The sequence below is a fragment of the Gadus macrocephalus genome, chromosome 14 (assembly GCF_031168955.1).
Source record: "Gadus macrocephalus chromosome 14, ASM3116895v1".
NCBI classification, from domain to species: Eukaryota; Metazoa; Chordata; class Actinopteri; order Gadiformes; family Gadidae; genus Gadus; species Gadus macrocephalus.
Window position 1 is genome coordinate 21,180,889 of NC_082395.1, and position 23,647 is coordinate 21,204,535.

Genomic DNA, 23,647 nt, shown 5'->3' on the forward strand with positions numbered 1-23,647 from the left:
GGCCTTCAGAAACACTTGTGGAGGTGGAGGTCAGAGAGAGGAAAGAGCCGGCGTCCCTTGTGCAGCCGTTGACAGGGTCAACGGCGACGCTTCAGACATTTTTGGGGCCGGTTCTGTGATATTAGTAATTAATGTATTGATTGGGCATGCAATGCAAAAAAAAGAGTTAGAAGGGCCTTTCATCTTGATAATAATATAAAGACTTGATAATCGGATCTACCTTAAGAGTGTCTTTCTTTTCAGGGACTGATGAGCTAACGGTTAAGGAATCAGTTCAAACGGTCGGATTCAGGAGGCCTTTCAGAGGCCTCCCACCTGCATTCTTTATAACCGTTATAAACTCTGAAAATGTGGTTTTGATACTTGCATACAAAATATGAATCTTAATTGGGATTCAAAGTGAGGCACAGTTGTTCATTTTTTCCAGCGATATGGAACGGCTATGAGGGGATTGGGGGACCTTGAGGAAGGGCACGAGGTAGGGCTGAGGGGACGACTTGAGCTCCGCCTGCAGCCGGCTGGTGAACTTCCTGGGCGGCTCGATCTTGGCGTCCTGGAGGTGGAAGGTGTTGGGAACAACGGAGAGAGAAACACAAGCTCAGCCGGCTGGGATCGACACGAAATAAGTTCATCAGGCTTAAGAGGCTTTCAGAATGATCCAGCCCTTCTGCGGTTGATATGCTACACACCTGCTGGTTATATCACTGAGTTCCACGCTGCCATCTACAGGTTGAATGCATACATTACGCACACCGAATTTTCCTCAATTCTGCACTTTATAAACAGCAACCTCGATTTAAATGGCATAGTATGTTGTATGTATGTTATCAACACGTTATACTCATTGTAAGCTAGTTTCAATGTCAGAGTTATTTTTTATTCTTTGTGTAATCCTCACCAACAGATCCTGGACCAGGCTCTTGACATTCTTGGATGTCTCGGGGGAAGGAGAATTGTGGGACGCCAGCTTGATCAACGTGGCCAGGAAGTTCTTACACTTCTTCACGTTGTCCTGCATTTCCTGTTGGAGAACGTATGGAGAACACACAGGATTGTGATTTATGTAAAACATCTTAAAATAATTAAATTGGTGTGTATGTGCGTGTGTGAGCTCTGGAAATAATATTTGATTTGATGTTGTTTGAACCAAGTATTACTTGTAAAGGTGATGGGATTTAAATGGCGACCAATTCTAGTGTATTCGTATTTATTTGACGCCGATATAAGGACATAGCATGTCGCCTGATGATCTTTGTAGCCAAACAAGACATGGCACCTGTCCTCTCAGAATGCCATAGGCAACAAGCTGTAGTTCTCAGACAGCCTCAGCATTTGATGTGTGTGTGTGTGTGTGTGTGTGTGTGTGTGTGTGTGTGTGTGTGTGTGTGTGTGTGTGTGTGTGTGTGTGTGTGTGTGTGTGTGTGTGTGTGTGTGTGTGTGTGTGTGTGTGTGCGTGTGTACATGTGTCTGTGCATGCATGTGTTTGTGCCCATGTGTGTAACTGTGTGTGGGTGAGTGTGCGTATGTGTTTGTGCATGTGGGAGTCTGTGCCTGTGTGTGTACTAGTGTGTGTGTGTGTGTGTGTGTGTGTGTGTGTGTGTGTGTGTGTGTGTGCTTGTGTGAGAACACGGTGACACAGCCAGCCTGCTGGCAGCTGTGTCACCGCCAGGGCCCGCGAGGGGCCTCACGGAGGCTGAGTGAGCTGACCTGGGCTACGGCCGGGCCCCCGGGGGCCACGGCGACGGCCGTCTGCGGGGGCTGAGTCGGTTGCGAGGCGGCCGCAGCCACGGCCGCGGCCCGGGCCTGGGGGGCCCCCGACGCGGGGGCCTGCTGGGGAGCCGTCACTGCCACGGCGGGGGCCACGGGGCCCCTTCTGGAGGAGCGGGGGAGACAGAGAGTTAAACAGGAGGTGACGCCCGGCCGGCAGCAAGGCCACGGAGGACGGGGGCCGGCCGCGACGGCGCCGCTGTCACATCGGGTGTCCTGGCGCGGGCGGGGACGCCGCTCCACAGACAGGGGCAGGGAGGAGAGGGGAGGGGAGGGGAGGGGAGGTGGTCCCAGGCCCACGGCGGGCGGGGGGCGGCAGAGCCTCGGAGCAAGGCAGCTCCTCATAACGGCCACCTGACGCGGGCAGACCCTCGACACACAATACTGACGCCACTGCCCCGGTTTAATGCAGCCCTTCCGTCTATAGCACGGTATAGCGATTTAACCCGTCGATCAAAAAGTTAACATGATTAGCATGAATGTCGAGCATTAAAAATGTACGAATAGGTGTTCTTAATCCCTTCTGCTGTAATCTCTAGGTCCCAAACAAATCTGAAAGGACGGATTGGATGAAACAGCAACGGCCTTTTATAACCCCATGTCATATTCTAACGGTGTAGGTGTGTTTCTTCTGACAGCAGAAGAAGAACACTACACGTGAGCAGCCTTTTATTAGGCAAAAGATTTGAACACCATAATGCCCATCCTTGGTGTAGGTAACAACTGTTCAGCGGCAGAAGCACAAGTAAAGGGCCAGTCAGAGGCAGCAGGAGGCTCAAGTCTAATGTGCAGAACACTGACCTCTGTGGACGTGTTGATTATGACTTTCTTGCGATAACAAGTGGGTTCAACTACGGTCAGTGCCTCAGGGAGCAGTGTTACCGTTGTTAACTAAAGCTAAAACTACGACGACAATAAGTAGTTGCAGTTTAACTGAATCTCAAAATAAACAAGAATAAATAACAGAAACCGTGGTGTCTGCTCACAAAAGACTCCTCAGCGAGTGCTGCTCGCTGCCTGGAGCGAGCGCGGATTGTGGAAAGCATTCAGCGCTGCTGAATTTGCCCACATGGAACACAGAGGCTTCCTCAAGATAAACAATACATTATTGATCCCCTTTTTCCCCCATATCCCTATTATATTCCCTGAATAAACATGGGCCTGTTCTTAAAACGACAACCTAAAACTGACTCCAACTGAAACCGAAAGAAAACGTTTGCGAAATTGAAAACTCTATCTATTATAATCTGACATTGGAGTTTAAAAAGAATTAAGTTAAATATGGCGACAAGCGGCGACTTCTGATTTCATTGATCTACTCGCTTGTCTATCTTCTTTTCCATGTGGAGGGCATTACAAAGGCAGGAGATGAGAGGGTGGAGGACTACAGACAAGGTGCTCTCACAGGGTGGAGTGCAGAGGCCGAGGAGGAAGAAGAGGAGGAGGAGGAGGAGGAAGAGGTAGAGGTGGAGGTCTGTAGGGCGGGGCTGGAAGGAGAAGGAGATGGCGCCACCTTGGCTGGGGCCAGGAGACATTGTTGCCGGGTGGTCTGGGAGGAAGACTGCAGGAGAGAGAGAGAGAGAGAGAGCGAGAGAGAGAGAGAGAGAGAGAGAGAGAGAGAGAGAGAGAGAGAGAGAGAGAGAGAGAGAGAGAGAGAGAGAGAGAGAGAGAGAGAGTGAGAGAGAGAGAGAGAGAGAGAGAGAGAGAGAGAGAGAGAGCAGAAGGAGAGAGAGCGGGAGAAAGGAGAAGGAGAGAGAGAGGGAGGAAGGAAGATAAAAAGGAAAGGAGGGGAGAGAGATAATGTGGTTCAAAAAGGGGGAGTGTACCCCGGAGGGAGGAGAAAGAGAGGGAAAAAATGAAGCATTCATTCTCTAAGCAAGAAGAAGGAAGAGGAGCAAGACAGGTAAGTAACAGAGGTGAAGGACAGCTCAATTTGGGCGGCAGAGACAGAGAGACGGAATGAGGGATAGAGAGAGAGAGAGAGAGAGAGAGAGAGAGAGAGAGAGAGAGAGAGAGAGAGAGAGAGAGAGAGAGAGAGAGAAGAAGAAGAAGAAGAAGCTGTAGAGGACCTTGAAAAGAGCTACAACATGCCAGTAGCAACACGGGATAAACTGACGACAGGAGCACACCAGGTGGCAGCCTAAAGTGGAGGAAGTGGAGGAAGGAGGACAGAAAACAGCTGCGTGTTTGTGTGTGCTTGTGTGCGTATGTATGTGAGTGTGCCTTTGTGCATATGTGTATGTATGTGTGCGTACGTGCGTGCGTGCGTGTGTGCGTGCGTGAGTGTGCATGCATACATGCGTGCGTGTGTGTGTGCGTGTGAGAGACTAGGCAGGAACCCTCTCGTTCAGAGGGTCACAGAGAGAGATACTTGCTTCATGCCGGGTATCTGAGTGGATAAAACACATCCAATATGCCTGGGTGAGCCCAAGGCTGCATGGAATTACACAGCCTTCTCCAGTGGTCATTTTATGCTATTCATTACAGAAATAATTGAGATATAAGATTAGGATGGTTCAGATGTGAGGTCTTAAGTTCAAAATGGTTAGGTGAGGTAAGGGTGAGGTATTGGGTTGGAGAGGGTTGAAGCGTAGGGAGGTGCTTGATGCGGGTACGGGAAGCATAATCTCGGTAGTGCAGTGCATCATGGGAATAACCACAGGAAGAGTCTGTGCGGTTGCACCGAGGTAGGACCACGTGAGCTCAGCGCGGTGCCACAGAAAGGGTTTTTTGCACCTTCCTCTGCAACCCACCTGAATAATATATTTTATTTAACATTTAGCTGAATTTCACTGAAAGTTGGGTTTGAGATTCCACACAGCGACACACAGAAACTATGCACACATACACAGACCCACACATACAAACTAACACACACACACAGGACACATACAGACACACAAACACATACAGATACACACACACAAACACATACTGATACAGACACAGACAGACACCAACACACACACAAACAGAAACATACAAGCAGACACACACACACCCACACACACACACACACACACACACACACACACACACACACACACACACACACACACACACACACACACACACACACACACACACACACACACACACAAATAAACACACAATAGAGGCCACATCTGTGGCAAAGAGTAAAAGTATGAGAGGAGTAAACCTCCTCTCCAAGTTTTGTAGGTTCCACCAAAAAAAAGTAGAGGAGGAAGAGGAAGAGAGGGGGAGGGTGTGCGGGGGGGGTAAGGAGCCTCAGGGTGCAACACTCCAAGAGGGATGCCTCTCTCTCTCTCTCTCTCTCTCTCTCTCTCTCTCTCTCTCTCTCTCTCTCTCTCGCTCTCTCTCTCTCTCGCTCTCTCTCGCTCAACCCTGTTAGCTTTTTAAAATAATCAAGCAGTTGGATGATGAATGATTTAACAGGTATGGAAGGAAGGAGGCAGCACCGAGCCCCTCTGGGCTCGCGGGGAGAGTGACAGGCCGATGGAGGGGCTCAGCTCTGGGAATAAACAAGACCCCCCCTCCCTACCCCCTCCCCCCCCCCCACCCCTCCCCCCCCACAAGCACACACACACCCCCTTTCATTTCCTGCTCGCGCTCTTCCTGTCGGGATGGCATCGCCGCCGCCGCCACCGCCGCTCCGGGTTGATGTTGTCACGGGTTACTGTGACACTGAGAGGCGCAGACACCCGTTTGACTCGCTCTGGGAGCAGGGGGTGGGGGGTCGAGAGGGTTGGGGGGGGTTGGGGGGGATACCGGACGGACGGACAGCACGATGGCTAGCTTGATTAGCTGCTTATCGATCGGCCTTCCAGGCTGTCGGACCAATGCTCCGTGCGAGCAACAGTATAGCAAGTAAGCATCGATTTTGAATTAAAAGTCATGCAGGTTGAAAAGTGAACCTCCTTCTGCGGTGAACAACCCAACATGTCGTTGTTTGTCAAACTGTCGCAAACCGTGTCCTCACCATTCTAGTGAGTGTGGTTGAATATTTATACCGGTGTGTATCAGGGGGTTACATTGAAGTACACACACTTTATTGAATTAGACACTGAGCAAGAAGGCTGACACCCATAGAGTAAAGCAAACTCTTAACTACAGGCCATATAGAAAACAGCCCAGGTTTGAAGGATTTGCAATTATGGTAGAGTACATCATTCTTGTTAATTAAATGTACATATAATGGAAGACACAAGTTACGTAAATTGAATGAATCAGAATGTGTCTTATTTTCTTATTATTTACTTTTATTATCACTCTACTGTTACCCAGACACAAGTTTATAAGAATCAGACATCAAACTTTCTCCCTTTTTCAAACAACACCTCGTTACTTGGACCATATCACTGAAGGTAGACAAAGTCAACAGCGACCTCTAGTGGCTGTTATATGTCTACAAAAAAATGCTTTTATGGGTTATTTTACATCAAAATATAATAAATGGAGATTCCTGGATTTTGGGTGGTGATGACAGCTGAACTAATCTTAAATTCCAAAAAATAATATTACAAATGTAATATATCCAATCTAATCATTAACCCTCAAATCCTGAAGGATAAATCCTATTCCTCCTTTGTACATTTCCGTGATTATTACCTGCTTTACCTGCTAATGCTTTATGTAAGGGAAATGTTCTCAGAAATAAATCATGTTTCGCAAGAATTAAATAGGCTATGTATCAAAATAAAACAAGCATTGATGTTTAAGTCGGAATATTTACCATGTGGAGCCAGAACCAAACAATATCAATATATTGATATTACTAGTAATTGTACATTTTAATGCGAACCAATGCCAAACAAGAACTCTGAAAGCAGCTGCTACGTTTTAACACTCAACCATTTGAAGCGGCCAAGTCAACCAAAATATAGTGAAACGTTGCCCTCTGGTGCACATGTTGTGTCGTGCAATCCTAAAATACACTATCCTGGTCTTCTACAACTACCCCTTTATCACAGCAGGAACACAGAAAGCTTTCAAGCATAGCATTCAATTGCTAAACTCTACCAAAAATATTATTATTGATCAAATTCATTCAGTCAGTGATTTTGCTTTCATAGTCCAGCTGTTATTTTTTTTATTTGCTCATACAGCACTTTACCTCCATTTTGTTTTTTCTACTGTGTCTGCTTTGGATAAAAGCATCAGCTAAATGATTAAATGTAAATGTAATCTAAATGATTTCTATCTACTCTAGGTTCCCTCCAGTTGTTTAGTAAGAGACCAGAGGGGTATTCAATCAACCAAACTAAAGCCAAAGCCGGGCTTATTTCGCCAAGCCTCGCTACTTTCAGCTAGAATTGCGTTCCATTAACCTGGCTTAAGGGAATCTCCACTAAGTAAACATGGTAATTTATCCGACCAAACTAACCTGGTCGGTACCAGGCTGTGTCACAAGTGTCAGACTTAATTGAGCGGTGTTTAAGATAAGTCCATCTGTCGGAAACAAGTTTACCATCAGAAGGTTCCGCCAAGCCTAGTCCTCACGATTTTGTCATAAATGTACATATATGAAGCACAAACAGCGTATATTTTCACTGAGGGTCTAAGATTAAATTATGCAAATAAAATAATTAAATTAATTGCTATCTATTGTTATCGTGGATATTTTCTCAACAATTTTTTTATCTAATCCTATGTATTCTGTCAAATTTGTAAACTAGCAGTTGAGTTGAGAGGTCTAGCATTTGCCCCGTTTTTCGGGCGAAGCGAGTTCACGTCCTCAGTACGTCCTTCAATTTTTATGCGTTGGCTCATTTTTGTAATTCCCTTTAAATCAGAGAAATTAGGCCTAACAATTTACTTTTAATATAATAAATATGTCTTACAAAATCCCCAGAACCTAAATATAACTTGGTAAAGTTAATGTTTATATTAATTTTACTGATAGTGAAATGAAGACAATGCTGCATGGGAAATTGTCAGCCACATAAATTTCATTCAGGTGAGTTTCTCGGCAGGCAGCCAAGAGCACCTCTGTTGAGATAAATACTATGGTTAGTCAATTTAAGATATTCAAAGAAATGGAAAATAAAAGGCATGAAAAGTTGTTTGATTTCTCCAGTAATTCTTCCTAAATTACTAATTAGGTGGGGATTGAACCCCGGCCGACCGGGTGCAAGTCCAACACATAACCTCGACTCGAGACAATCTCCCTGAATACAAATCTACGGACAATATTACATTAAAATATGTTACGCTTAATACGACTTATTCATTTAGAAGATCGGCGATTTTATTGCCAGGTGGCCCCCCTGTATTTATTAATGGTTACGGTGTTCCCTTTTTTGATTTACTATATGCTTGTACTCCTCATAGACCCCCACAAGCAAGCAACTTCTGTTCGCCTTTGGAAAAGATCCCGCTCTGTCCTATTCGGTCATTTGATCCATGATATGACATTCACGGTTCTGGCCTGGCTAGAACTAGCCTGAGCAAGGCGCGGCTGAACTACGTTGATGGAATGGCTTTAGCCTCAAGTGGAACTTGGCGTTAGTTCTAACCGGGCTTAATCAACTAAGTGCCGCTTTCGTTAGCGACTCTGATGGAGTACCCCTCTGGCTGTGTGGCCCACACAAGTGCTGCAGTTTGGAGTGGCTCCAATATTGATTCTTAGGCCCACCTAAAAGCGTCTGCTTAATGTAATCTATTCCACACCCGTGTGGTGACAGGTGGCGATAATTAGACTCCAATCAATTATTCAGTAGCTATTACTTCATTATTCAAAGAATGACAACAACAACCACAACAACAACAAAGAAACACGACACTGAAGGTTGGTGAGAGAGAAAAGATGCATCTCTAAATGGAGCATTAAAGGTGACATATTATACCACTCACACTCACACCTGGTGGTATAATAAATCACCTTTAAGGTAACGATGTGACAAGCGAATGCTGAACGAGGCGGAGCTGCTGCAGCAGGGGTCTGGCGATGGGTCCTACCTGAGGGCCGGGGGCTCTGAATGAGGGCCCGGTTGTAGGCGTGGAGGGTCGCGGGGAGAGGTTGTTCTGAGCCTGGGCTTGTGCTAGCGCTTGCTGCGGGACCATCACAAGTTGTCCCAGCTCCGTCCGCACCAAGACCATCCCTGAGAAAAAGACACACAAGGGATTACTGCAACCACATATGAAGTGGCAAGGCGCCAGAGCAAAAAGACAATGTTCTTTACGATGAATTTCACTGGGATTAGGTTTGAATGGGATGGAGAATATATTTGCATTTATTTGCATGTCATGTGCAAATATATGCCATTAAACAACTATATAAACATGTATTGGTGTGACTTTTTAACACATAGCAAACTGAACATGAGGCAGTAGGGCCCTAGTTCTTTCGAATTCCTGATAATTTAAGGGTTTTCTGAAGTTCACTTACACATTCTTTATCAAATTTAGATATAATTCAATGTTTTGCTTGCTTTGTTTTTGTTTTGATTTAGTTTTCCAAACTTAAAACTACATATTAATATAATCTAATATCAATATGAAACCCTTCTAATCCATGTGATTACTCTTAATACATTCCTCTTATATATATGTGTGTTCGTAAAATCAAACTATATATATTAAAATAAATATTAAATATTTTTAATTACCAAACTCGTTTACTTTGAAGGTCTTATAAACCATCAACACCTTAAAAATATTGTGTGATGGTTGTTGTGATATAGTGTTCCTGTCAGATAAAGTTAAAGAAAAAGTTGAAATGTATCAAATAAGAGCAGTTGATAATAATCAATACTCAAGGTAACTGTCACTGTAGGGCAAAATATAGCAAACATATTTGTGACACATTTAAAACTATATATATACTCTAAACATTACACTAAACACTAAACATTGAGGTAAAACATACTTGTACTTGATGACATCTAATGGTTCAAAGCAGTCATTGCATAATCGTGCATGCTAGAACTCATCTCAGTTATTGATAGTAACGTGACTCTACACATAGAATTCAACCACAGAAGGGAACAGACAGGGCTGCATGAGGATGCAGCTTGAGGCTACCGTTTTAAAATATTTTTATAATTTTAAAAGAAACGCTTAAACATGAATTCTGAGCGGCAATGTCATATCAAACACAGAATTGAAGAGTACAGGTTTTTATTCAGCCGTTTTGTAAGAAGCCTCACATTGTTTCATTATATCTACTGATGTAGGTTCCCATTGGATATTCCTCTATAATGTATCTTGCATTGACAGAAACAATTGGCCCAGAACTTTATTACAATTTTAGATTATAATTTTCTGGACTTTTCTTTGCAGTGACACTTAGCAGTGGACCAGTGCATTATGGAACTTGGGCTCATATTCTCTAGGTCAGTCAAACAAAGCTCTTGGTGATTATGAATTGTGGCAAATATAAGGATGTATCTTTGTGTATCTATTGTGTATCTTCATGCAATCTGATTTCATAAATACTTTGAATGGAACTGTGTTCTGCTAGGAGATATAGCTCTAAAGACCTTCTAAGGATAACCCCTTTCATTGACTAAATCAAAAGGTTTCAAACGTTTAATACACATAATTGATTATTGTTGTTATTAGAACTGATACTTGTGACAAAATGCCGTGCTTTAGTATTCAGAGAAGCACTTTGATATGCCCCAATCATTGCCGTGGGATTGTCTCTGGCTGAGCAAGTCCAGTCTCTTAATAAGCAGGAATCATATACCTGCTGAATGCATTTATTGCAAACCCAAATAGCCTACAGAGATGGCAAATGTTCTTAACACAAACGATTCCCCAGAAAATCAACCCCCAGTCTCCAACAACAACAAAAACACAAACAAACGAACAACAATGATCACAATAACATTCTTCATCATGCCATTTTGGCATCTTTAACCCCTTGCTCTCCAGTCTCCGGCATGAAACACCTTACCCTGAGGAATGGTAAAGCCAGAGGGCAGCTGGATGGTCGTCTGCGGTTGAGGCGCCCTGACAATCAACTGTTGTGGAGCTACAATCCTTTGAGGAGGTGCAGTCAGCCCGGGACGGGGCTGACACTGTGCAGCAGGGGTGGCCCCAACGGGTGCAGCCGAGGGAGCTGCCAGTCTGACCGTGTTCGTGTGCATGTTTGGTGCTGTCGTTTGCCCGCTCCCACTCAGAGTCGTCACCACGCCGGCGGCACAGCCAGCCGCGGTGGTGGGGGAACTTAACGTGGCTGCTGTTGTTAACACAACAGAAGAAGAACAGGTGCTTATTACAGAACTCGTGTTGCATGATTGACTCGCCATGGCGGTTTTATGGTGAGACTCGTCTGTTTTGGAAACCGAAGTGTTAAGCGTCAACGCTGCGTTGTGGTTGAGCTGTGCACCGGGGGAGGTGATGGGTCCTAAACGCGCCCCTTGCTGGACAAGAGCAGACACCGTGGTGCCGTTGCCATTCTGGGCTATGCTTGCCACGATATGATTGGGAAGTCTGTGCAGCGCTATGGTAGGCGTGCCCCGATCGAGAGCACCACACGACTGACCTGCTGCTGGCACGCTGCTGGCGTTAGACAAGGTAACAGTCGCGGGGGTTCTACTACATGATGCTGTCCCTGCTCTCAGAATAGTGTTTGCTGCACTTGTACACCCGGCTGCAGGGCTAGCGAGGTCGGACGCCGAGGCACCAGCGCTAGTCCGCCGCGTTGACACCGCTCCTCCGGTTAAACTCTTGATCCGAGCGGACGCACTCCTCTTTGACGCGGCGGCGGCGCGTTTCCTCGGAGGATTAGTGTGTCTCGTGCCACCACTCGGAGATAAAGCGGTTACCATGGGACCCGGAGCCGCGGTGCTGATGCTGATTCGAGACGGTGCCAAAGTTGACAGAGCGGAGGCGTTCGATGTTGTGATTGATGTATCACGGGGAGGCGAGCCGCTGCTGGCGTTTGTTTTCTGGTCGGCGACAACAGTGACAGAAGCCTCGTCCAGCGGTGGCGGAGAGCTCGGTGGGGATGCTCGGACGGGTTTCTCCGAGCTGATGCCTTTACAGTGGGTCCCCGGGTGCACGCCAGCTTTATGTCGCCCTCCTTGTTGTTGTTGTTGTTGTTGTTGTTGTTGTTGTTGTTGTTCTAGTGTTGTGGTGCCCACTCGAGCTGGTAACGTTTTCCCCAAGTGATGGTTCGTGTTGCCAGCTGAGCCGTTGCCTCTGTTCTCCAGAAGTGTGTGTCCCTCTGTGTCGGCTTGGCTGTCGGCTAGTTGTGACTCCAGAGATCCCACCAAATCGCTCACCGCTTTCTCGTCCACCTCTGAAAAGAGCATATCTTCCAGGGGGTCTGAGGCGCCCGCCATCTCTGATCGAGGATTGCTGTACAAAAAAAAAAAAAAAAAACATTTTGTACATTGCGCGTGCGTGTTACTATGCATTGTGGGAATGAATCTGACGTCATGAAATAAAAAAAAAAAAGGATATTTTGGTAACATCTCGGAGTTTTTTTTTTTTTTTTTAACGCGAACTATAATCCCTCCAACAGACACAACACATCGAAATGGTTTAATCAATGACATGTTTAAACAAAGCACTCGAGACATTTAGAATATTAATGTTAATTTAGCAAAACAATTATAGAATATATTGTTTTTTATTTATTATAAATTGGACCTGCGTTAGAATAGTGATTCAGGATTTTATGGAGGCGGGATCAGAGAGTAGAAATGGGTCTCGTGTGTAGTATCGCGATATCTTACGGTAAATGGATAAAAAAAAACCTTGATTCATCACATTGGGCATTTAATATAACTACTTCGTTGAACGAGGAACTAAAATATGCACAATTCACCATTTAAAAACGACACAGCCGTGAAAAGCGATTAGAACAGGAGGGACGGTTCGTGACGACGGAACCAAAAGCCAGTCTCCCAGCATGCACCGCGCCCGGTGAAGGAAGATGAAAACGGCCATGTCGTGGTAGCAGCTTGTGGCTCAACGAACGGGGTACACGTCGTCAAAAGTCGCCCTAAAACACCGACCGTGGTGGTACTGGAGGTACAGGAGTTTGGCGTCGAGGAGGCATCGGAAGAAAAATATTCAAAATCTCGCAATCACCCCCAAATAGGATATAAACATGAGCGGCGGCGGGACACCTTACATTGGCAGCAAAATTAGCCTGGTCTCGAAGGCCGAGATCCGCTATGAGGGGATTCTGTACACCATCGATACGGAGAACTCCACCGTGGCCCTAGCGAAAGGTAAGGTATCCTTGGGGTAGATGTCACTAAAAGCATACGTGTCACAAACGCTCATGAGTTTTTATGCACCACATACACGGCGAAAGACGGACACCACTTTGCGATGCTAGTTAGCTCTGTGGGCTAGCTCGTTAGCCGATCAAGTGGCTACGTGCCCACTCACTTCTTTGTTTACGTCCTTGCGAGCGTCTCTGCGGCTGAGCGTGGGCCGTCATAAACATCAAAGCAAGGCCGCACGGCCGCGAGGGATTTGTCTCGCTTTTGATTTAGAGTTCTTGGAAGCGGTTTTCCTAATAAGGCTAATCGATATATTTATCCCATTGGATTGAATGGGCTGTCCAGCCACTGTAACGTTTTGCATCAAGTGCGTTCTACATTGTGTTTTAATAACCTCTTTTTCATGCTCCCGAAGAAATGCATTAGTTTTAATACATGCATGAAAGTTGGAAATACGTATCGACTCATTTATGACGTGCATTAATTATTTATTTTTCCTCTCTTACCCCTACAGTTCGTTCCTTCGGCACCGAAGACCGTCCCACTGAGAGGCCCATACCGCCCCGGGATGAGGTCTTCGAGTACATCATCTTCCGTGGCAGTGACATCAAAGACCTGACGGTCTGCGAGCCCCCCAAAGCCCCTGGCAGCGTGCACCAGGACCCGGCCATTGTCCAGGTCAGTAGTTAACAAGCGGATATAATACTTGTTTGGCGCAATAGATCCCGAAAAGGGCAACGCTTACAGTTTCTGAAAAACCGATCCATCACCAACACAAACAACATGCGTGGGTGGCCTTGTTTCTCCTTTTGGACCATTGTGTACAGCAGAGTTCCTCTAACCTGATCAGTGTGTTCTGTGTTTTCTAGTCCTCTATTGCTACTGCTCCACCTCCGGTGCCCTCATTCCAGGCCCAGGGTCCATATGCCCCCTTCAGCAGAGCCGCGGCCCCCACCTACAGCCAGTTTGGTTCAGCCCCAATGCCACCTCAGCAGTTTGGTGCTGTCGGAGCAGGTTGGTACATCTCTACCCACTGGGGCTCTTTCAACCTGTGGGGGCTTTACCTGAAGTATTTGGAACTAAGACTGACTACCTCCACTGAATGGATGGAGAGGGAAGTGAGCAGAGACGTCAGAAGCTGAAAAAAGTCTTGATTCTTCATTCTTTAGTTACAGTTTGCACAAAGAAATGTGTATACTGAATTAGGCAGTAGCTTATTATGTGGAAGTGGAAGCAATTGAAGCTGGTTATTTTCGTGGCTGGCAGGGACTGGTGCCAGGGGTGGTTGCTGAAGTCAGTTTAAACCCTAGGGCGTGTTGTGTTGCCTCCTGGTGTCAATCCTCCCGTCTGCACCGTTTTCCAGGACATGGAAGCCCTCAGCCGGAGCCGCTGCCTAAAAGTCCCCCCCTGGAGCAGGCGGTGCAGGCCCCGGCCTCCGCGGCCCCGGCCGCCTCAATGGGACACAGGAGCAACGTGGGCCCCGGGGCTCCCAGGTCCTCCGCCAGCACAGCGGCCTCTGGGAGCCAGAGGCCCCCAGACCTCCTGGAGCAGAGGAAGGGTGAGACCTTGACCTGCTGACAGGACCCAGTCTGGGCGTCTCTCCCTCTCATTCCAGGGGGATGCTACGTCCTTTTTAAATGGTCTCATTGGTGCCGTTTATGCCCGAGCCCCTCCACACCCCCCGTCCTAACATTTTGTCTTTTCTGCGGCGTAGCGCCTGAGGTCCAGAAAGGGCCGGACGAGCACTTGGGTACGATGGAGAACCGGGACCCAAACCGCCGTCATAATAACTGTGAGTTAGTCACGCGTGTGATGTTGTCGGAAAATATCAACAGTTTTCAATGATGTTCGGAACGTTTATGGAATTAATAAGCATGAAGCATGTCTCTGGTACCGGCTGGACAGCCCACTAAACCGGTGATGCTAAAAGCTTTTGTTCCCTGGACGTGACCAGGGAACCAATCACGTGACCCCTCTAGTTACCAAGGCAGCGCCCCCCCTAATCGGCGCGGGCGCGGCGGAGGCATCCGGGGCCGCGGGCGGTTCAACGTGCGCCGGGACGGCCCGGTGAAGTTCGAGGAGGACTTTGACTTCGAGACGGCCAACGCTCAGTTCAACAAGGACGAGATCGACAAGGAGCTGCAGAGCAAGCTCAAGCTGAAGGGTACGGGGTTCATCGCTGCCTCCACTAAGAGAATACCCAGCACTGTACTGGACAATAAAGGATTGTTTTGTATCCATTAAGGGCCTAGTGTCAGAGGTCCCTGCATGTAGACAGAATAACTTGGTCTAGGACAGCTCTCAGAAACCCTGTCTATCGTTTGACACTGCTGTGCCTTAAGCAAGGCTATGCAAGTATGATCGCATGTTAGCCATCAGTTCCCAAGGAAATCGATGCAGTACTAATTGTAACTGCATATACAGAACTTGCAAAGGATTTCCCCTTGAGCAGCCGCCCGGCCAGGTTCTCCTGCTACAATGGAAAATCAATGAGGGTTTTAAGAACGGCTGCATTATGTATGGATCCAACTATTGACGTTGCAGTTAAAGCGGTGTAATGAGTGTGATTTAAATGCAACCTCCAGACACTGAGAAACCGGAGAAGGCTCTGAACGGAGAGGAGAAGGTGGTGGACCCGGCGGCTGCAGAGCAGCAGCAGCCGCCCACTGAGGCCGCCGCGGAAGAGGAGGAGGCTGGGTCCGCCTCCTGTTACTACGACAAGACCAAGTCCTTCTTCGACAATCTGTCCTGTGATGATTTAAGGTACGGGTACGTCGCATCATCCTTTATAAACAACTCTGTGGAGAGTACTAAAACACGCATACTTAACGTAGGGCGCTTTGGATAAAAGCGCAATGCCCTGAATGTAAATGTGATGCTGTGGTCGTTGCTTCTGTGTCTTAGGAAAGGGGGCGGAGACAGAGGATACTCAAAGTAAGTGATTTTTCTTTTTCTGTATCGGCAGAGTTAAAAGGCCTCCCAATTATCACGTGCCCATTACGAGGTGTAAGGAACAGTTCGACGTTCTGCCCTGCCGTCCCAGTGAAGGACTCGACCCCCACACTCCACCAGTCTGACAGCAGGGCCTAACGCCGTGCTCTTCTCCCCCAGGGACCGGAGGCCCACCTGGGCCGAGGAGAGGCGGACGAACGCCGAGACCTTCGGCCTGCCCATGAGACACAGCCGTGGGAGAGGCTACCGCGGCCGCGGGGGCATGGGGCCCCGTGGCGGCCGGGGCCGACCCATCAGCAGGGGGTCCTTCGGGCCGCCCCGCGGGGCCCCCCCCGGGTTCCGGGCTGGGTTCAGAGGAGGGAGAGGAGGCCGGGAGTTCAACGACTTTGAATACAGGGTGAATCCATGAGCTTTATCGGTCTGGTTCGTGTTGGACTAGCAGGACTCGTTTTAGATGACCATTGAAGGGATGACACTAGAAAGGGCTTTTTAGATGACTAGTATTTGAAAGTGTAAAGGACCACTTATTCAAGCTATATTACATTTAGGGAATTTAGCCGATGCTTTTATCCGTAGCGACTTACAATAAGTACATTTGGTCAGAAGAAGGAGAAACAATATATCGCTGTCGGTACATTGAGGATGTTCATAGAACAAAGGGCCAGGAACTTACAATTGTTAGGTTAACCCATTCCCCGTAGACAACAAAGATGTTTACTCATCTCGAGTGGTCTTCAATACTAACCGTGTTTTTGCTTGTCTTTTTCCCCCAGAGGGACAACAAGGTGGCTGCATAGTACTACAACGGCACTGAACCAACGAGGAATCCTAGTCCTACCCCATTACCAACGGCCCCCATGAGATGCAATGTTCAGAACGACCAGACAAAAGGAATGAAGACACTGTTAACTTAGTCACCAGCACTAGGGTCACCGTCTTGACTTCAGCAGGTGTGAGTACGTCTGCTTCACCCGGAATTTTTTTTCCTCAAAAGTTTTGTTACATGGTTATCAACAAAAGGACAAGAGCAAAAAATATGTACATATGTTTTTGGTGGAAATAATTCAGTATTTTTGCATCACCTCCAATTTTGTTTCTTACTAAAGTGGTCTTTGATATTGCTGTTGTGAAAGATGTGAAAGATGGATACAGGAAGTCCACTAATACTGTGAGTACTCAATATCCATGTGATCAATAGCTTTATTCTTTTCCCTCCTTTTTTTTGATATATATTCAGTGATGTATGACGGCACCAAATTCACCAGTTGTCAGTGTCACCCCTGTTATGTTCCCCCTTCGCTGCTCTTAACCTGGCCCTCATTGTTTCGCTCACCGCTTTCATTTGAGATGATTAACTAGGATAAAACTAAGGCCTGGCTAAATAAAGTCATGGCACGTTGTCCAATACATGCGTTTCTTTGATGAATGTCTTGCTCATCTCAAAATGTGTGTGCCCCTAAGCAAATAGTGCCTGCCCCTTTGACTTGCATATTCAGGATTGAATGCTGGGTCATTGACCCTTTTGTTAAGTCATTTTAAACTTGACTTGATTTAGACACATACTTGTTTTATGGTGTGAAATGAATTGCAAGAAGATGCAGGCCGCCAACAATTGAGTATAACAGGATTGAATACTCACTTTATTATATCTCGATTATTTGGGAGAATCTAATGTGCCGATATCATTTGACCTTGAGGAATATTGTCTGCCCCGCCCCACAATTCAAGTTGAACTGAAGTACTTCAGAATGTTTACAACTAAATAATTGATAGGCCTGTCCAGTCAATGTACCAGAATGTCAAAAAGCAATTGATTAACTTGTTCACTAATGGTAATAATTTGACCCTGCGGGCTGCATATCTTTCAGTGCCACTTGTTTTTGTTCTTTTGAGTTATAGATTGTCAGCTAGTAGATAACTTTATTTCCCTTTTTAAGTGTCATTTATATCTTTCTTTGTCCCCCCCCCCCCTTTGTAATTACAATCAGACATTTGTACTCCAAAGTGATGAAACGCTTTAGTCATAAGGTTGGGGGACTGGAAATGTGAACCTTTTTTAATGTTGTCTGATGCAGAAGAATACAGTTGATACAAACGGCACCGTATTCCCTCCAGTATTCATTGCTCCATTTTGTTTTAATAGTCTTTTTGTATTCTGCATTTTCTCTTCATAATTGAGCAGTGATAACTGTATTCCAGGCCCTGTTTCGGAGAGCAGGCTGATTATGGTTTTCGCATTCTTGTCTCGCCATCATTTTCTGTCAGTACTTAAGGGAGTACCCTCAGAGTGGTATATTTTTACGGCTCTCCCTTTAACTTAATTACCTTATGACAAATGTATCACTAGCACTAGTGCAAGATTTGGGTGGCTTCAGTAGCTGGGAAACAGGCAACCTGTATGAGAAACGTGCGATTTGTTAGGGGTGTTGTACACTGAATACTGCATGATGGCCACAGAAAGCATTGAATATGCAGGAAGGCAGGGATTGGGATTTTGCAATAACAGTGTAAGCCTCGAAGATAAATGAAGATTCCAACGTTGCATATTTAGCTTCTCTAAACAGACATGTTTTCATTATTGTTACTGCTAATTGAAAAATTGTTAATCGGAAAGTTTTCTTGAACATGTAAAGCATTACGTACTGTCAGCGTGTTGCCCTCGTTTAAAAATGTTTTTACTTAAGATAAAGAGTTGTTAAATATCTGTGTTCTCCTGTGTCTTTATTGTGTTTGCAAAATTCTGTTCATTAGCAATTTATGTTCTAGGCCCTGTATGTTCATAGGTCCTCCAATACATCAATGGTTGATTTTAGTGCTGTATTTAGTTATTTAGTTGCCGAATCTACACATTGGACACCTTGATGTAGTTCCACTCATGTACTCAAGGTGGCAGCGACGTTCTCTTCTGTTCAACGTTTGGCTCAACTCATAACATATGTCGTTTCAAAATGTGTGATTAAATGCATTTTTAAAGTACAGATGTGATAAGTCTTAACTTCATTCTCAATGATTACGTGTAGATCAGGCCAAACAGTGGTTCACACAGCAAACTGGTCGTCGTTAGTATTGCAGTTGGCAGAGTCGCGCATATGACGTGGTCGTGCTTTTGGGCACCGCTGGTTCCCCGTAGAACAGCACCACACTCCACTACACCAACATCACAACCGTACGCCGTAGTTTGATAGCTGATAACGTTAGCCGCTGAATAGAAGAGCCATGTCTGTGGTTTTTGTGCCGAAGAGACTACGAGGAACGGCTACAATCAACCAAGAAACCATACAGAGAGTAAGAAACCTGTAGAACAGAGCTAACGGCTAGCTCTACATCAGTGTTACATCGCTCATGCTAAATGCTACTGACTCGGGCTGCATTCCAAATTGCATCATACTTTTTACTTTAAGTACGTACTGCAGCGACCCTTTACAAAGTGCGTACTGTTGCATACAGTTGGGACATAATCAAGGTGATGTCCCTGATCATTACACCTGGAGGGCCACTAATATGGATTGAGATGCAGAATAGCCCAAAAAAGCATGCTGGCTTGCCTGCTGCGAAATGCGACCGGATTTGCAACATCCTGTAATATTTGCATACTGAATTGTCCATATTATGTAATCTATCTTTTTCTGGCATGCTATTTTTGTATGTGTGTCAGCCTTTAAAGATATGTTTGTGTTATTGCTGCTCAGTCTGGTTTCAACATTAAGCCCCATCCTAATATGGGTCTGTGTGGTCAAACGTCCTCACACATCCGGTCCGGTGTCTGGTTCTCTCCTCAGTTGCTGGAGGAGAACGACCAGCTGATCCGCTGCATCGCAGAGTACCAGCAGAAGGGGAGAGCGGTGGAGTGTGTTCAGTAAGTAACGTCCATAGAAACCACACCAAGAACCGTGCCGTGTTTCATCCTAAGTCTAATGTATAGTAATATAAAAGTACAAAACTTCAATCACTACAGATACCAACAGATTCTGCATCGCAACATCGTCTATCTGGCCACTATCGCAGACGCTAGTCCCGACATCCCGATGGAAGCTGTGAATGTAAGAAATCTCTGGTCAATTTAAAGTGAGGGGTCAATGCAAGTGTTTGGTACGATTCCTAAAGATGGTTTTAAATCGATTTGTTTTCCAGCCTAACGGTGGAGCGGCTCCGTCGGCGACCCCCGCCAACAAAGTGATGGAAAGCTGATGGACTTCTGACACACTGGCGTGTTGATTTGAAGACGGACAATTTTTCTAGGATTGTTTTGTACATTTGTGGACAAAGCCAAGTTTTGTTCTGAATCGGATGGTACTTGTGAAAAATGACCATTAAATGGTTGGTATAATGGAAAACCATTTGCTCTGAATTCCTCAGTACGAATCACCGGCTGTGAAAGTGCTAATGTAAATACTTTTTTTAGTTTTAACATTAAAATGTTATTTGAAATTATTTTGTCTTTGTCTAAACGTTGAATCATTTGTTATATTATAAAGGATTCACTAGAGGCTATTCATGTAGGATCAACATTGCAGTCATAAATGACCACGGTCAAAACCAACTCGGACACAAAGGCATCGTAGACAGAACATCCTAGGTGACGTGGTTCAGTATTCCGATCTTGGCATGTAGTTACAATATGAAATAGGCCTATAGATGGCGAGCAAGGCAATACGTTGGCTGTATCCTCAGAGGTTCATTTTCCTTAAAGGGGTGATGTTGTGCCACCAGGTGTGAGCGATTAGCCATTACAAGCCTTAAACAAGTGGGAGTGTCCACCCGTGTGTATGATGGATAGATAAGCAACATTTGCCACAGTCCACTTGGTAGACTGATAGTCCAGTGTACGAAAGCCAATGGAGAATCCCACTTGAGACGTCACAAAAACACAGGAAAGGGCACTTAATTTCAAACGGCTTGTAATGGTTAATTACTCGCACCTGGTTGCATATCCCTCCTTTTACATGAAACCTATAATTCTCTGAAAACTTTAAGACCAAGGATGTGTGGATGGGCTGTAATACGTTGAATAATGCTTAAGTGCAAGGTTTACATTTCTAGCATCAGCTGATAAAAATAACCCTTGCATTACCAGTTAAACTTAAAATATGTTTCATAGCTTAATATTCATTTGTATATAGTGAAACGTTCGAGCACTTGGCGACGAACCATTTCAGGTAAGTATGCAAATAATGGCCATGGATCAAGCCACCAACATCATTTATTTCCACTCCGTAAATGCAAAGAATTCAATTAAGCAATTAGTTACACAAATACTAAAAAATACCTGTTATATCAGACAAAATATAGGAACTCTGAAGGGCCTGGTGTTAAAGATACAAAGGTAGTGTCATTGTGCCAAAGGACAGTGGGTTGGTTCTGGAGTACAATATCTATAAGACAGAAGAGGCTATTTTAATTGCTAGTTTTTTTTATTAATTTTCTTTTTTGCATTGCTGGTACACTTGGAAAGATTCGGTTGCCAGCTCAAAAGAACAGTAAGCAACGTAAGCCAAGCAGCCCCCCTTCATACCATCGATCAGGGCAACACGTTTTTTTTTAGAAGCCACTAGTAAACCATTTGACACAGCTGAGAAATGCTAACCGTTACAGTCCAAAGGTCTTTAATTAATATCTCTAAAAAGGCTGCAACAGGTTGGGAGTTAACACAGACAAAAAAGCAACAAACCCTATATTTTGATTGTGCAAAGCACATTAACTATAAAAAGATATATATTTATATGTATATACAGCAAACAATTCTCTGTAAACATGGTAAGTATGTTAGTTTTTCGGAAAACATGGTGTCATCTCATAAATACAGGCAACATTGGCATCCGCAAAGATCACAAAAGGGTAACATTCTGGGCCTGTGAACACAGCCCATCGCCATAGAAACCAAGGAGGACGAGGGTTTGAAAACAGCCCCCGTCGCACACTATTGTCTTAGTGTCTACCATGGCGTATTTGGTAACCTTTATAGATATATGGTGTAGCTCTGTAGGAAAGAAAAACTAAATATGTGCTTTTCACATCTCAGGGCAGGAAAGAAAACAACGTATGTAATTATGTCTATAGTATACTAACATACAGTAATGGTATAACATGTAAGAAAATACAAAAATAAGATTAATACTGTCAATATTTGTACAAGAAAAATATTGTATTATTTTTTTTAAATGGAACAAAAGTTAGGTTGTTGTTTTTTAACTCAGGCGTTAGTGTCAATCTGAAGCAAAAATGCTGATTAGGAAAGAGGAATTGAATTCCGTTCCATGTCGTCAAGACATTCCCTAAAGCTATTGTCAAGTAGGGCTCGTTAACTTTGCTGCTTATCAACGCACTAGTCTGTTCAACTCCTCCTCCTCCTCCTCTGCACCGGTAGTATTCTGAACAACGCTTTGGTTGGAAAAACAACAAAAACTCTGCTATCAAGTGCGGTCCACACCAACCACCAGTCCGGGCTGCATCTCGTGACCCCCGTCTGCGGTTGAAAAAGTAGTGTAATTCCTCGCAAACGACACCCCTGCGACGATTTTATATTCACGCTGAGCCTGCTCAAAGCCTCTTAATAAAAAGGAGTAAATATTTATAGTTTCAACCTCGGTAATTTACAAGCCATGAAACAGTAGATGGAAGCTGTACTCTTGCATGAGATTTGGCAGTTACAGCTCAGTAGACACAGGATCATATAGAGTCCGGGCCGAGACGGAACTCCTCATGCCCTCCCGTAACCCCCAACACACACACACACACACACACACACACACACACACACACACACACACACACACACACACACACACACACACACACACACACACACACACACACACACACACACACACACACACACACACACACACAAAGAAGCAGAGTGGGCGACGGTAATGCGCGTCTCCAGCTCATGCCTGCGGACCCCGGCGTGAGTCGCGCCCCGCAGACAGAGAAACCCCCCACTAGGCCACCGGACGGCCACACTCGTTGCCATGACGCCACAAGCGGATGTGTGACGTGGAAAAAAACAACAACGTATAGATCGATACAAATTGTTGAGCCAATATGTACACTTAAAGTAACACCACAGCACTCCCCCCGTACCCCCCCTCACCCCCAAACACACCTCAACTCAAAAACATCCCAATTAAATAGATCGGACTCGTTACAGTCCCCAAATCGGTTTGTTAGCATGTTAGCTCGTCAGACGCTAGAGGCCGTCCCCCGGGTCTCGAACCGCGGGCCCCGGGCCTCAGTACTGGTGAAGGTAGGAGGGCCTGTGCTCGTGTTTGACCGGGAAGGATTTGAATGCCTTGCTTATGGGTTTGGGCTGCTGCTGCTGCTGCTGGGAGAAGGGGAAGCCAGAGGAGAGACCGGAGGAGAGACCAGAGGACAGACCAGAGGACAGACCGGAGGAAAGGCCGGAGGAGAGGCCAGAGGAGAGGCCAGAGGAGAGACCGGAGGAGAGGCCAGAGGAGAGGCCAGAGGAGAGACCAGAGGAGAGACCGGAGGAGGGGGAGCAGTCGCCGGCCGTGGACCACACGGGAGACTGCAGCATCTGCATGGAGTCGCTCCACTGGGAGGCGGTCGGCATGTTCATCTGGTACAAGGAAGAGCTGGGATTGGGCAGCGTGTTGGCGCTGGCGTGCGCCGCCGTGTGCTGCCACGGCGCCTTGGGAGGCCACGTCTTGGTCTTGCTGTCCTGTGGACGGAGGTCACGCTGTCTTAACATCGGCAGACTCACAGGACAGTGGAGGGTCGTGTGCATGCGGTTCATCGTACCG

The 23,647-nt window shown here is 45.9% G+C and overlaps 4 protein-coding genes across 6 annotated transcripts in view; 2 read left to right on the forward strand and 2 right to left on the reverse strand.

Moving 5' to 3' along the window:
- LOC132472202 (transcription initiation factor TFIID subunit 4-like) overlaps positions 1 to 10,788 on the reverse strand; it is a 12,351-nt gene extending 1,563 nt beyond the window's left edge. The window contains exons 1-5 of the mRNA XM_060071700.1: positions 10,649 to 10,788; positions 8,707 to 8,849; positions 1,708 to 3,328; positions 899 to 1,021; positions 461 to 553 (exon numbers count right to left, since the gene is read on the reverse strand). Coding sequence (XP_059927683.1) covers positions 461 to 553; positions 899 to 1,021; positions 1,708 to 2,112 — 621 coding nt within the window. The 5' untranslated portion in view covers positions 2,113 to 3,328; positions 8,707 to 8,849; positions 10,649 to 10,788. The remainder of the gene's footprint in view (positions 1 to 460; positions 554 to 898; positions 1,022 to 1,707; positions 3,329 to 8,706; positions 8,850 to 10,648) is intronic.
- A 1,678-nt stretch (positions 10,789 to 12,466) lies between these two features.
- Positions 12,467 to 18,591, forward strand: LOC132472196 (protein LSM14 homolog A-like). Of its 2 annotated transcripts, none has more exons than XM_060071687.1 (10): positions 12,467 to 12,938; positions 13,450 to 13,613; positions 13,805 to 13,949; positions 14,299 to 14,493; positions 14,650 to 14,727; positions 14,890 to 15,099; positions 15,521 to 15,698; positions 15,840 to 15,869; positions 16,047 to 16,284; positions 16,661 to 18,591. In XM_060071687.1, exons 1-10 carry the CDS (start codon positions 12,815 to 12,817, stop codon positions 16,682 to 16,684), a joined length of 1,386 nt encoding a protein of 461 aa, XP_059927670.1. In that variant the 5' UTR covers positions 12,467 to 12,814; the 3' UTR covers positions 16,685 to 18,591. The 2 variants fall into 2 exon arrangements, with proteins under 2 accessions (XP_059927670.1, XP_059927669.1); XM_060071686.1 differs by having other exon boundaries at positions 12,512 to 12,938; positions 15,521 to 15,704.
- A 364-nt stretch (positions 18,592 to 18,955) lies between these two features.
- On the forward strand, positions 18,956 to 20,318 carry ss18l2 (ss18, like 2). Its single transcript, XM_060071704.1, has 4 exons — positions 18,956 to 19,172; positions 19,667 to 19,743; positions 19,843 to 19,927; positions 20,019 to 20,318. The coding sequence occupies exons 1-4, from the start codon at positions 19,104 to 19,106 to the stop codon at positions 20,073 to 20,075; spliced, it is 288 nt and encodes a 95-aa protein (XP_059927687.1). The 5' UTR covers positions 18,956 to 19,103; the 3' UTR covers positions 20,076 to 20,318.
- Positions 20,319 to 21,069: 751 nt separating this feature from the next.
- LOC132472189 (granule associated Rac and RHOG effector protein 1-like) overlaps positions 21,070 to 23,647 on the reverse strand; it is a 38,717-nt gene continuing 36,139 nt past the window's right edge. For both annotated transcript variants that reach the window (XM_060071673.1, XM_060071674.1), the window contains exon 14: positions 21,070 to 23,565. In XM_060071673.1, coding sequence (XP_059927656.1) covers positions 23,116 to 23,565 — 450 coding nt within the window. In that variant the 3' untranslated portion in view covers positions 21,070 to 23,115. The remainder of the gene's footprint in view (positions 23,566 to 23,647) is intronic.